The 12,114-nt window shown below is 43.4% G+C and overlaps 1 protein-coding gene across 1 annotated transcript in view; it reads left to right on the forward strand.

Annotated features, from left to right (window-relative positions):
* Positions 1–12,114, forward strand: part of DNER (delta/notch like EGF repeat containing) — a 317,177-nt gene that overhangs the window by 156,914 nt on the left and 148,149 nt on the right. Inside the window, exon 5 of the mRNA XM_057746038.1 lies at positions 7,147–7,292. Within this exon, the coding sequence (XP_057602021.1) occupies positions 7,147–7,292 (146 nt within the window). The remainder of the gene's footprint in view (positions 1–7,146; positions 7,293–12,114) is intronic.

A 12,114-nucleotide genomic window follows, 5' to 3' on the forward strand; every position in this document is an offset into this window, starting at 1 on the left:
ATTGAATGAAAATATATCACTCTGGGCTAGGTACCCTTTACTGTGGGAATAGATACTTTGTTTGGGAAGGTGTAGAATGTCAACCTAAGAACTCTTAATCTAAACCTTTTTGTTCAATTTTTCAGCCTATAGTTCGATATTGAATTTTCCAGTTTTCTCTTCAGGATGAACAGAGAGAGGGGGCTGCTGAGATATTGGCAAAGTTGAGAGGTAGTTGTTAAGGGCTGCTCTATCTGACAGTAAGATTTGTGGAGAATAAACCAATCTCTCTTCAGGGGATAGCAAGCTGATTGTGTTTTTTTTCTATGATATGTTCCCATTATCTTTACAATTTCTTTTTCCCTCTAGAGCAAATGATATTACTCAACACATACTTTTCCTAGTCATCTGGCTGGGTGCAATGTACCTGATGATTTAGATGAATGGCAACAGTAAAAGTAGTTGGATCGTTGCTGTTATGTGCCATTGTGTCTCTAATTCAGAAAACATTTTGGGCCAGACCTCACTCAGGAACCCACAGAAAATGAGATATTCTGGACAGGTGAATTTTCCAAAAAGCTATTTACTGCTGCAAGCAACAACGCTTCAAAGCCAGCAAACAAGAAAATGAATAACAGATCACAGACTTTCACAAGGAAATCCAAAGCAAGCCTTGTTGAGAAAAGGTAGAAAGAGCTTGGACGAGGTGTGGGATGGTCAGTGTGGCCAGGCACGTCCTCCAGCGAATGAGCATCGTTGTGTTAGTACTTGGGCTTAGTGACAGCTCTTAAGCGCTCATTCACTTTCCCTGCTTCACTCGTGGTCTGACTGCATCCCACATATGTGCAGTGGAAGGACAGCTGTGTTCCTAGAGCAGGAGGTGTATTATTAAGCCTTGTTTCAACATCACGCCACCCTGGACTTTGTCTAGATTCAAGTTTGTACCCTGCCTCCAACTCTCTTTGTCTCTGGCCAGATACTGTCAAAAGATGATTTACTTCTCAGGTTTTGCTTTCCAACCCCCAAGTATTGAGTCACAAATCCACAGGGATCCTGACTGGCTTATTAAGCTTCGCACTAACCTCCCTCCCACCTTCTGAAAGAGTTGGCGCAGAGACGTCATCTCATCCCTGCTCTGCAGATCGAATTGTGGGAATCGGAGGCATTTGCCTTCCCAGTGCCTAAGTGGATGCAAAAACCCTGGGTCTTCAGCTGGAGCTGGATCTGTGATATTTTAAACCTTTCATGTTTATCTGGTGCCAGCCATGGGACTTGCTGGACTGTGAACAGTTTTTATAGGTTATGGTTTTGTGCCAAATACCTGGCCGAATCTTGAAAGGAAAACTCAGGCAGCGTGTTTGCAACACCTACTGCTCACATATTTATGGTCAGAGTTTTTATTTTGCATGTACGCATTCCCTTTAACAGGAAAGAAAATGGTCCTTAGCCAAACCACTGAAGTGAGAAATGCAAGTTCGTTTGCTCTTAATCCCAATGAGGTAATAACTACCAGATCCATTTAAGACTCTTTAGTGTTAATATTGAAGAAGGCAGGTGGTAAAGCAAACAGTTAATGGCCTGGAGCCAGCCCTCTGATGCTGGAGCTTCCATCCCAAAGATAATGAATGATAGGACCTCCTTTCAGTTGCTCCCAACTTCTCATTTGCACCAAGGGAGTGAGTTTGGCAAAGTCACTGTTTTAAAAGGACTGTAATGATGGCAGAACATTTATGACCATGTTAATGAGCACAGTGTGGGGCCGTGGGCAGAACAGAGTGTTCATGCGTGTCTGTGCAAGAGTTAGGCGGAGTGGGGACGTGGGGAGAAGGAAACCCAGCTTTTATTTGTCATCGTAACCAGTTGCTTGAGGGTGTTAACAGATCCCAGGATAATCTTTGGAGAGAGTTTTCCTTCATTATTGTTTTAAAACTCATTAGGAAAATCACTCAGTTGTGTAGAGTGTAGAAGTGGACCTTTCAAGCGCAGTGTTCTCTTCCTCCGCCTCCCTCTCTCCCTTTTCCCTTCCTTTCCCAGCATCTGAATGTTGAGTTGAATGGTATCCTTGAGACAGTTTTCTTTGTCTTAGACCCCAGTCTCCTCCTCGTGGTGCTTTATCTCCTTCATGGTGCAGAAATCTTTTCTTATCAATCTCACTGTGGAAAAGTCATACAGTTATTTGTCCCAGTTACATTTTCTAGTAGGATTCTGGTCTGGTCTAATATCTATGTATCCATATAACACTAAGTTTATGATGTGAATGTTGGCCTATAAGGCTTGGTTCTGGGCCCTGGTCTTTCTTTCTCTCTTTTCTCTCCAAAAGTGCACGTTTGTCCCAATGGTGGAGAACCCCCATATTCAGATGAGGCCCAAATTTAAATCTTCAGCCATGGTGTTTCTAACTCCCCCTGTGCGATGCTGAATCACCAGCTTGATCACTCCATGTGTGTGTGTGTGTGGGGGGGGGGCTGGGGGTGCATCTCATCGGAATCTCAAATTTAGTCCACGCCCAATGGACACCCTGATCACCTGCCAGCACCACGGCACACAGCGCTGCTGCACTACACATGACTCCTTTTCCCTCATCCAGTCCAGATGAAAGTCTTGGCTTTTCTTCCAAAATGTGGACTTTGAAAAAGCACGAATCCTGTGTTTTCCACACCCTTTAGGGGATTCCCTTGGCACTGAGGCTCATGAACCCACCTCTGATCGGGCCCCTCCTGCCTCTCTGTCCTCGTCTGAGCACCGGCCCTTGACACACTGATCTTCTCATCCGTCTGACACCCTGACCTCATCCATCTGACGTGCTGATGTCCTCAGCTCTCTTTACTGGCTGTTTCTCAGACTTCAGGGCTCAGCCTGAATGTTGCCTCCCACCTGGGGCTCAGTCATCGTCTACAGAGTGAGCTCAGCTCTCCCTCCATCCTGGGCGGCCCTCCCTCCCACCCCCTCACCCCCACAGCTGGGTTACACACACAGGATGCATGATCTCTCCTCTTAGAGGAGATACTCAGTATTTCGGCCTCATCATCAGAATCATAGACTTAGACCGAACACAGTTATGATTCAAACAAATGTTTATCTGTGAACAATTTCAGAGAACTCTAATTTTACATGTGTTGTGGTTGGAATGAGGAATCTAAGGCCTTGAACATGAGAAGATGCTGAAATATCCTTCTGTAACCAAAGGTCTTAGAACCCCTGAGACGTTTGCCTGGAAGCCTTCATTTCCTTTTCTCCATTTCTGCTTTCCTTGTCTTGCTGTACTAGCCGCCTTTTCTTCGGTCTCGTGCAGTTTGTCTCATGCTTTGGTTTTCTTTTTCAGTCTTCCTTCCTCCATCTTTCTGTCCTTCCTTCTTTCCCGCCTTTCTTTTATATATTCCTTTCCCTTCTGCATTTCTTCTCTTTCTATTACCCTTTCTTGCCTGTAATTTGAACCACGCTTTTGCTGGAGCAACTTCAGAGCCTCCTATGTGGCATCAGTTCTTTAGTTTTTGAAAAGGCCGTAGAAAGTGCAGCTGTTAACGAAAGCTCATTCTCAGGAAGGTCTGTGGACAGAAGTGGGGTGTCACCCTCACTCCGACGTTGCCAGTTTTTGTCTTTAGTTGGTCAGTTGGGCTATGGATGTTGGAATTCTGAATATGAGGGCAAGTCTTTCTGTTTAGGCCTGTCTCAGGAATTATGTTATGTATAGTGATTTCATACCATTAAGTAAGAGAAAAAAATCGTGACCATTTGCTCCACACTTCTTATAAGTGTGTTAGAAGTACCATCCATTTGAGGGCTGAGTCAAAGAGATCACACTGGCTTTTCCATATCTCTCAAATAATCACCCATAAAGCCCCAAAGAACTTCTTTTTTTAAAAAAATGAATTCTATTTTATGTCAGAGTCCTCCTGCTGCCCCTTTATAAAGAGCACAGTTCCTGCTCTTGGCATGGGGGCTTTCCTGAGGGCTACTTTGCTCTAACCCAGCTACAGTTTGAGGAAAGCTAAAATGGACAGGATTACTTTTGATTAGGAGGAACTCCAAGCATTTTTCCCTTAGACATGATCAAAGGGATGTGCGAACAACTTATTGAAATTACGCATATCTGGAAGGAGCCGCCAGGCACTGTTCTCCTTGTGTGGACAAATATATTGCTGAAAATAACACGCTTATTGTATTGTTGACTCACTTTGGGGGATTAGGTGACATAATCAGAAATTATGTAGTAATGTGTGACACACTGCTGTAAAGATTGATTTCTTTAATAGTTTACTAAGGGATTTTAGGACCAAAATACTCCTATTAAGCAAATAAAGCTAATATAGAAACTTTTATCAAAGTTGTCTCCAAAGACTTCAGAGACTTATGACGAATGAAGGAATATGAATATTGTCTAAATATCAGAGTTGCCTAGACTTTCAAAAATAGATGCGGAAAATGTGCTTTCAGAGGCTCACATGCATGCCTCTACTTCAAGGTGATTGTTACCTTAGTAAGAACACTACTTATGTGACTTAGATTAGTTTTTCTATCAGACCAGTGGTTCTTAAGTGGAAGCACATGTCCGAATTACTTAAGGAGTCTTTTTAACAAACATGCCTATAGGGGCCTAGCCCAGACCATTGACACTGAATCACTTATGTTGGAACCAGGAAATACACACTTGGAAAAAGCCCCTGTGAAAGTATGAAGCTTCTGATTTCTAAACTAGTTAAGGACCACTGCTCTTGACCAAAGTTTGGAGTGACTCAAACCAAGAGTGACACCTCTCTATAACCTTAGAATCTAATACAGTGCCTGGTTTGTAGAAGTGAGCACAGGAAATGTTCATTGAGGAAATGGAAGCAAACTATTTCGAAAGCTGTATTGTGCATATTTTAAACTGTTCATTTATTTGAGTATCTAATGGCTCAGTAAATTTGATAATTGAAAAGAATTTTTAAAATAACATTTGGAGAGAGGCCTCTTCTAGAGAATTACAGAACATTCTGTGATCTAAATGCTTACTAAGGAGACAGATGGTATAGATTTTTTTCAAGTAATTTAATGTGAACCTAGACAACAAAGCGAAGCAATTAGAAATACCTTTATAATTACTATATGATTTTATCTCCATTATTTTATGTGTAAAAAATGTATTTTAGAATAAGAATTCTGGTAGCACCCCTACATTGTACCAGGCTCTATTTCTCTATCAAAGTTGATAAGCAATTCATTTTTAGTAAACTGGAATTTATGTATTCTAATGATGGCTGTTTTCCAAGTGGACTTGTTGGATGACAGCACATTCTGGAAACTCCTCTTTGGGACTTGTCTTTGCTGCTCTGGTCCTATGTGCACCTGTATCCTGAATTACTACTAGATGCTTCTCTGAGACTTGTCTCTTGCCATCAAGGAAGCTTCAGTAAAGGTGGTTTGGCAAGAAACCATTCAAGACCTAAAATAATCAGGTACCTGTGTGCGCCAGTACATACTTGAGAGCAGAGGGACATGGTTGAGCTAGGAGAGAGCTGGGGTATTGGGGAAAGGCTCGCGAATAGGGTGAGATCTGAGCTATGATCACAGGAGAAAGAGGTGTATTCCAGGCAAAGAGGCACCATGGGAATGTTTACAGAGTTGGGATGAGCAGAACATGTGAAGGCGCTGAGAGGAGGTGAGGGGCGTCTGCGGGATGCGGGGTTAGGACCGAGAAGTAGAAAGCTCTACAGAGGAGGTGCGTTTGCCTAAACTGTTTTTTCCTTCAGCCCCAAAGCCAATTTACCTTAAAGCTTTCAATACGAAATCTTAGGAAGAAAGCAACTAGTTCTTTGTGGGTATAAAATACCACTCCGTCTCAGGCCTGTGGTGCCCATCTTTACCAAGACACCAAGAGTCATGTGGCTCCTAATTCCAAACTTGAAGTTAAGGTGTGTCTCCATTCCACTCTGATGTGCATGAATTTCCCAACATAACAGTGATGCTTGTGAACAGAATTAGATCCTCTGCTGCTGTTTTGAATCAACTTCTGCCTGTTAAAAACATCCCTTGCACTAATGTAGTGCTTTTTGTTGTCCCTGGATGCTTTTCAGGGAACAAGAAGCAGGGTGATCATGTCACCCCATTGCCTAAGACAGCCTCACTTTCTTTCTGTGTCCAACTGTCATCATAAAAAGCATCTTTTTTTGATGTGAAAAGAGTCCCAGTTTTGATGATAAATTCTGTGGTCACTGTAGTTGGGGGTTATTATCTTTATTTACATGAGAAAATTGGGGTTTAGAGAGGCATGGCTCCAGAATCATTTCCACCCCCTTGTCTTAAGCACCTTTTCTGGGTGATGTAAAAGTCTGTCTCCTGGGTGATACAGGTGTTACTTATAAGCTGTTCATTTTGAAATTAAAAAATTATTCCTAAGTAAATGCATATCCTTATTAGAAAAAGGTATACTCTCAGTGAAATAATTCTATCATTGAAGCGCAATGCTTACAGTATTATTTCCTCATTCCAGTCGGAGGCTATTATTTATTCCACATTTATTGCTACCAACTATGTACAAATCGCTGCACTCGATATAAAGATTATTCAGTGATAAATATGACACGTCAGTGCTTTTGCAATCAGTGTTCAACTGTGATTGGTCCTGTTTTATTAGTTGGTTAAAACCACATAACTGAAATTGATGTAGTGTGGTCAGATTGGTGGTCAAGTAGGTATTTATGAATAAGGTAGACTGTGTAACCATGTTGCATGCCTGCTGTGAGGGCACTGTGCTTGGGTGGTGTGGCCTTGGGGAGATGTAGTGCTTGTGACTATTCACAGTAGCTAGAAGGCCAGAGAGTTGGGAGATGCAAGCAAGTGGCTCCCTGGGGAAAAGACGGGTTCAAAAGCAGAGAGAATTCTAAGATGCTAGTGCAGGGATGGAATTCAGAGTAACCCCCAGAGGGCAGGTGCAGGAACAAAGCCAAGGATCTCAGGTGATGTCGGAGTGCCTGCTTTCCTTGGTGTCAGGCATTCCTCATGATGCTTGGGAAGAGTGGCCTACCTTAAAGTCCCAAGGTCCAAATGGCCACTAGTTATGTGCTCTATTCCTCGGCCTGATTGCATTCTGTTCTGTTTGCCAAAATTGACTGTTGTGTAAACGATATTCATAAGTCTTGTAAAAAAGAATGTTGGTCTTTACATTTCCTATCGTCCCTGTTCTTGCAGGTTTTGTGAATGATTCTGTAACTAAATCTATCGTGGCTTTGCGCTTGACTCTGGTGGTGAAGGCCAGCACCTGTGTGCCAGGGGAGAGCCACGCAAACGACTTGGAGTGCTCAGGAAGAGGAAGATGCACCACGAAGCCATCAGAGGTGAGGGGACACCTTGGCGCTTTAAAAATATTTATTTACATAAGGATATATTTACATATAAACACACACACATACATATGTATATACACATATACACACATATAAACATACATATATACACACACATATATACATGTATGCACATATGTATGTATATATATAGATCAAGGATGAAAGAGGAGAGATCAAGTGCATTTGCTAAAAATCTCCCTGAATTTCTGGTTTCAATTATTTGTATGCAACATATAGATATATAAATTTCCATATGATTTTTAAAGTAAGTGCTAAACAGTTTGTGCAGTGCTGGACCTCCTCACTCTGATATGAAGTAGAGATTTTGTGAGAAGCAATCACCATATCTGGTAGCAGAATCAAGACAAGCAGAAGAAAGAAAAGCTAAGACAGAGTCATCTACTTCCCTGTTGTGACCTAATTCCCTCCTTAGACTTTGCATGTCTCCAGGGCTGACAACAGAGTCACAGAAGTGAGAGAAATAAGGGAGGGAACAGGGAGGATGCAGGGCCAGAAGGTTGACTCACTCTGTTTGGCCTTCATGGACCAGCACCATCAACTCTGGAAGACCTGAGCTCTGTCCCCCCTTCTCCTTAGCAGCTGAGGTCGCATGGGCAGGGGACAGAGGCTTAGGACAAGTCCTGAGTGACGGGACCCAGGAGACAGACCAGCAAAGGACCAGCCATCACTGAAGCCAGTCTCCATCAGTATAGGGTCCCTTAGAACAATTTTGGCAGGTAGAGTCCAGGCTCCACCTGATCAGGGCAAGAGAGTGAGACTCTACACCTTACAAGGGGCCCTTTTCCATTGGGGGACGCCCACCCCTCTCACCACTTGCTACATCCAACTCCTGCATCCTTTCCTCCATTCCCGTCCCCCTAGTTCTACACATATGTCCATTGGGGTTCATGTTATGTGAAAGGGTGTTCCCCAAATCCCCAAAGAGCATGGTTTATTTTAGACCAGTTTGAAGGGGAGCACAGGTAAATTTTCTTTGGTGACACCTCCTTGTGGTAATGTCAGCACATTCAGTAACAGTGGTGTGAACTTGAACAAATGAAAGGTCTGGGGCTAACAGACAAAGGGGCTTTTGGGACACTTTCAAGTACTGCTCCTGTGTCTTGGGAAACCTGTGTCTTAGGTGTAGTGTTGCAGGGGCTTACATATACCATTTTCTTGTAAGTTATCTCCTGTAGGGGGCAGAATGTGGTCAGGAACCCAAGAAAGTCTCAGGGATAATAATTTCTGCTGAATCTTTGGGAAAGGACACAAATGTAAACCAAAACCACAACCAACTCCCTGGGGAAGGGAAAGTGACTGGCGTGAAGCCAGGAGGTAAAGCCTGAGATTTCTCTCACAAGCCAAGCCTGCCCTGTAGACCCCGCTTGCTTCTGTCTCGGCCAGCTTGGACTTGCCTGTTTTCTATCCTGAGGGGAAGATTTACCTATCAATTCATTCTATGCAAAAATAAATAAAGTAAAGGGTATTGAGTGTTCTTCTGTGACCATCAAGGCTAGGGAGGGCTACAAAAATGTGAGAAATGATGGAAACAGTGAGGAGCTTATTTGATGAGGAGGTTCTAGAAGAGGTGAACGTGAGAGGCTGAGGAAAACCAACTGCTCCAGGTGGAAGAGTGTCTGACCTTCCAAGTCAGGCTGCAAAGAGGAGGCACACGGGTCTCCCCCAGATTCATTCTTAATGTTCCCAGTGAACAGGTCTGCGACCAAATTAGCCCTCAGAAGGGTCACATCGGTGAAGGAGAAATGTCTTCAACGACGAGCTGAGGGCTGTGCTTGTAATCTTGGGCTGACACATTGGTTAAAACTCCTCGTGAGCTTTCTCTTCTCATGGATGACCCTTGTGGGGGAAACTCTTCACTGAAAAGCAGTCAGCGTGTTATCTTAAAACGTGCATATTGGTGGCGTGCAGCCTGCCAGTGGGTCTCATCTGCATGAAAGCTCTTGCTAAGAGGCTCTGCCTGGTGGCTTAGAATGGACTCATTGCAAAGGCAGTAGCAGTGTTAACTACCCTGGCAAGGTTTGCCAAGTTACCTGGCAGGTAACTTGGCAAACCTTGCCAGGGTGCTTTGTTTTCTTTGAGAGAAAATGACTCAAAAGCCTTGGAATCCATGCTAATGTCAGCACAGCTTCATTATGGGTGCCAGCTCCTGAGTGTCCCACCCTGAGATACACCTCCTCCCTCTGCTCCCACCTCCCAGTTCCACACCAGGTGCTTCTAAAGTGTTGAGCTCTGCTGCTGTTGATTCTGTCAAAGCCTGCATTTACCTTCAGTGGATTTAAGGAAACTGTGGCCAGACATCTTGTCTGAGACATGATAATTACCCCTGGTGGCTCTAAGCAAGTGATCAGGCTGGAATTACCATGTCCATTTATAGACCTACCACATCATTATCTTGGAGAGAAACGTCTGGAAGCCAGTCTTACTGTTCCCCAAAAGATGGTGGGGGTTGACCAAGCCACAGCAGCAGTGGGAATGGAAATTGTTGTCATGGCTGTTGTAGCAACTTAGGAGCAGTTTTCCAGCAATAGAAGACTGTCATTCTCAAGTTTCTTTCTTTTTATTGTTTCTCAAAATTAGAAATTATGTAGTCCAACCTTCCACCTAATATAAGAGTCTACTCCATCGTACAAAACAAAAAGAAGTGTATTTGGTGATTTAATTTTATTGTTTCTAATCATTTTTATATCTTTTTTTGTTAGGGCATCCATCAAAACAAAGCAATTCCGTTACTTCCACACTCTCACTCGATGATAGAGCTCATTCCTCTGTTGTCAGATGTGGTTTGGCTGGAGGTATTTCACAGTTCCATGGGTGGTTTCTGACACAGCTTTCGCTTGCTGTTCTTTGCTCTCCCACCAACCTGGGAAGGTCTTTTTAGATGTTTACTATGACACCGTAGGGAGCCCTCCATTTGAAAACTGCTTTTGTTACAAGGGTTGATTCTAATCTTCTCTTTATGAAACAGAATTTGACTGCTGACCACTACTTCTTCTTGAACTTTATCACCAAGGTGGGCTGCTGCCTATTTGATGATTCATTAATAATTACCTTAAAGGTAACTGTCAGGGCCCTTTGCTGGTGTGGGCCTTCGGCCTTCTTTAGACCCAGTTAGGTTCCTCTACCTATCTCTCAAGAGCAAGAGATGTGTATTAATCAGGGTTCTCCAGAGAAATAGAACCAATAGGATATAGCTCTATTTTTTCTATGGATATATGGAATATCTATGTGTGTATATAGATATAAAATTTGTGTATGTATTTTTAATATTTATTATATACATACATGTATACACACACACACACATATATATAAATCAATCAATTAAGGAGATTTATTTTCAGGACTTGGTTCATTGTGGCTCTACCATTATGGACTCCTGGGGAATCCAAAATCTGATGAGAGAGGCTGATGGGCAGGAGACTCAGGAAAGAGCTGCAGTTCTAGTACAGAGGCAGTCCGCTGGTGGACCCGGAGGAGCTGATGTTGCAGTTGAAGTCTGAAGGCAGAATTCCTCTTGCTGGGAGAGGTCAGCCTTTTGTTCCATTCAGGCCTCAACTGGTGAGATAAGGCTCACCATCCTTATGGAGGGCAATCTGCTTTACTCAAAATCCACCAGTTTAAATGTAAATCTCATCTAAAAACACCCTCGCAGAAACATCCAGAATAATGTTTGACTGATTATCTAGACACCATGGCCCAGCCAAGTTGACACATAAAATTAACCATCACAAGATTCTCTCCACTTTTTCCCTCTGATTCATTATTGCTCCCTTTCGACTCAATTGCATCCTTTGCCCACAAAGTTAAAGTTTTAAATTTTAGTTTCCCTAAGATTCACCTGAGGTCATTGGCAAGAAGTCGTATTCCAGGCCCAGCGCTTAGATCATGATGCCTTTTGTTGGGAAGCCAGGCACTTCTGATGCAAAAGTCGATTGTGGACCATAATTCTAGAACTAGAGGTCTCAAGAGCCATGCTTACCATCTTCCTTTTCTTGCTGATTCCCTAAAGCAAATATGCACTGTATTTTTATTCCAAAATTTCATTGTTAATAGCTTCAAGGTCACAGAAAGTCAATAAAAAGGATAAATGCTGATAAGTGATATAATGGTTCAGTCCACATCCCAAAGCTTTCCAATTCGTTGGCCCTGGTCTATTTTGATAGGTAAATGGGGTCAGGCCTCCATTCTTAGAAGGTTCTTTAGAAATCTCTCTAGCGCTTGCCCTCTGAATCCATCGTCCTTCGGCTGTTTAGATTGGAAACTAGAACTGACTACTCAGACTTTGTTTTGAGAGAGAATTGAGCTGGCATCGTGGCCAGGGACCATTCTCAGCCCCTTCTAGAGCTGGTGACTTAGTTCTGTCATGAGGTGTGGGCCTGCGCGTGAACAAAGCACTGGCATGTTGGCTTCTGAAGATTCCTGACCTTCTGTGACCTCCCTCCCTACTCTTGGAAGTCAAAGGCTCAAGCCCTAGGAAACCTTAGTCTTCCTACAGCTGAGCGTTTCTGGTTAGGTTGGGCTTAGAAACAAGTCATTGGCCTGAACTGGTTGCTTTGTCTATTGCTTGATGACACCCGCTGTCCTTGTTCTACGGCTCGTGTGGTCTAGATAGGGGACACGATCCTTCCAGGAACCTGTCCGCGTCTCATCAGTACCCCCTCTTATCTTTTTCCCTTTTTCAAAAGTGTTTGCCTCTTTGGTAGGGCTCCCAGTAAATTCCCATTTCTGCGGTTGGTTTAGTTCAGCTCTGACTCCCAGAGCCGCGTGACGAGCCAGCTGTGAGCTGGGC

This window comes from Hippopotamus amphibius, chromosome 8 (assembly GCF_030028045.1).
Source record: "Hippopotamus amphibius kiboko isolate mHipAmp2 chromosome 8, mHipAmp2.hap2, whole genome shotgun sequence".
Classification (NCBI taxonomy): domain Eukaryota; kingdom Metazoa; phylum Chordata; class Mammalia; order Artiodactyla; family Hippopotamidae; genus Hippopotamus; species Hippopotamus amphibius.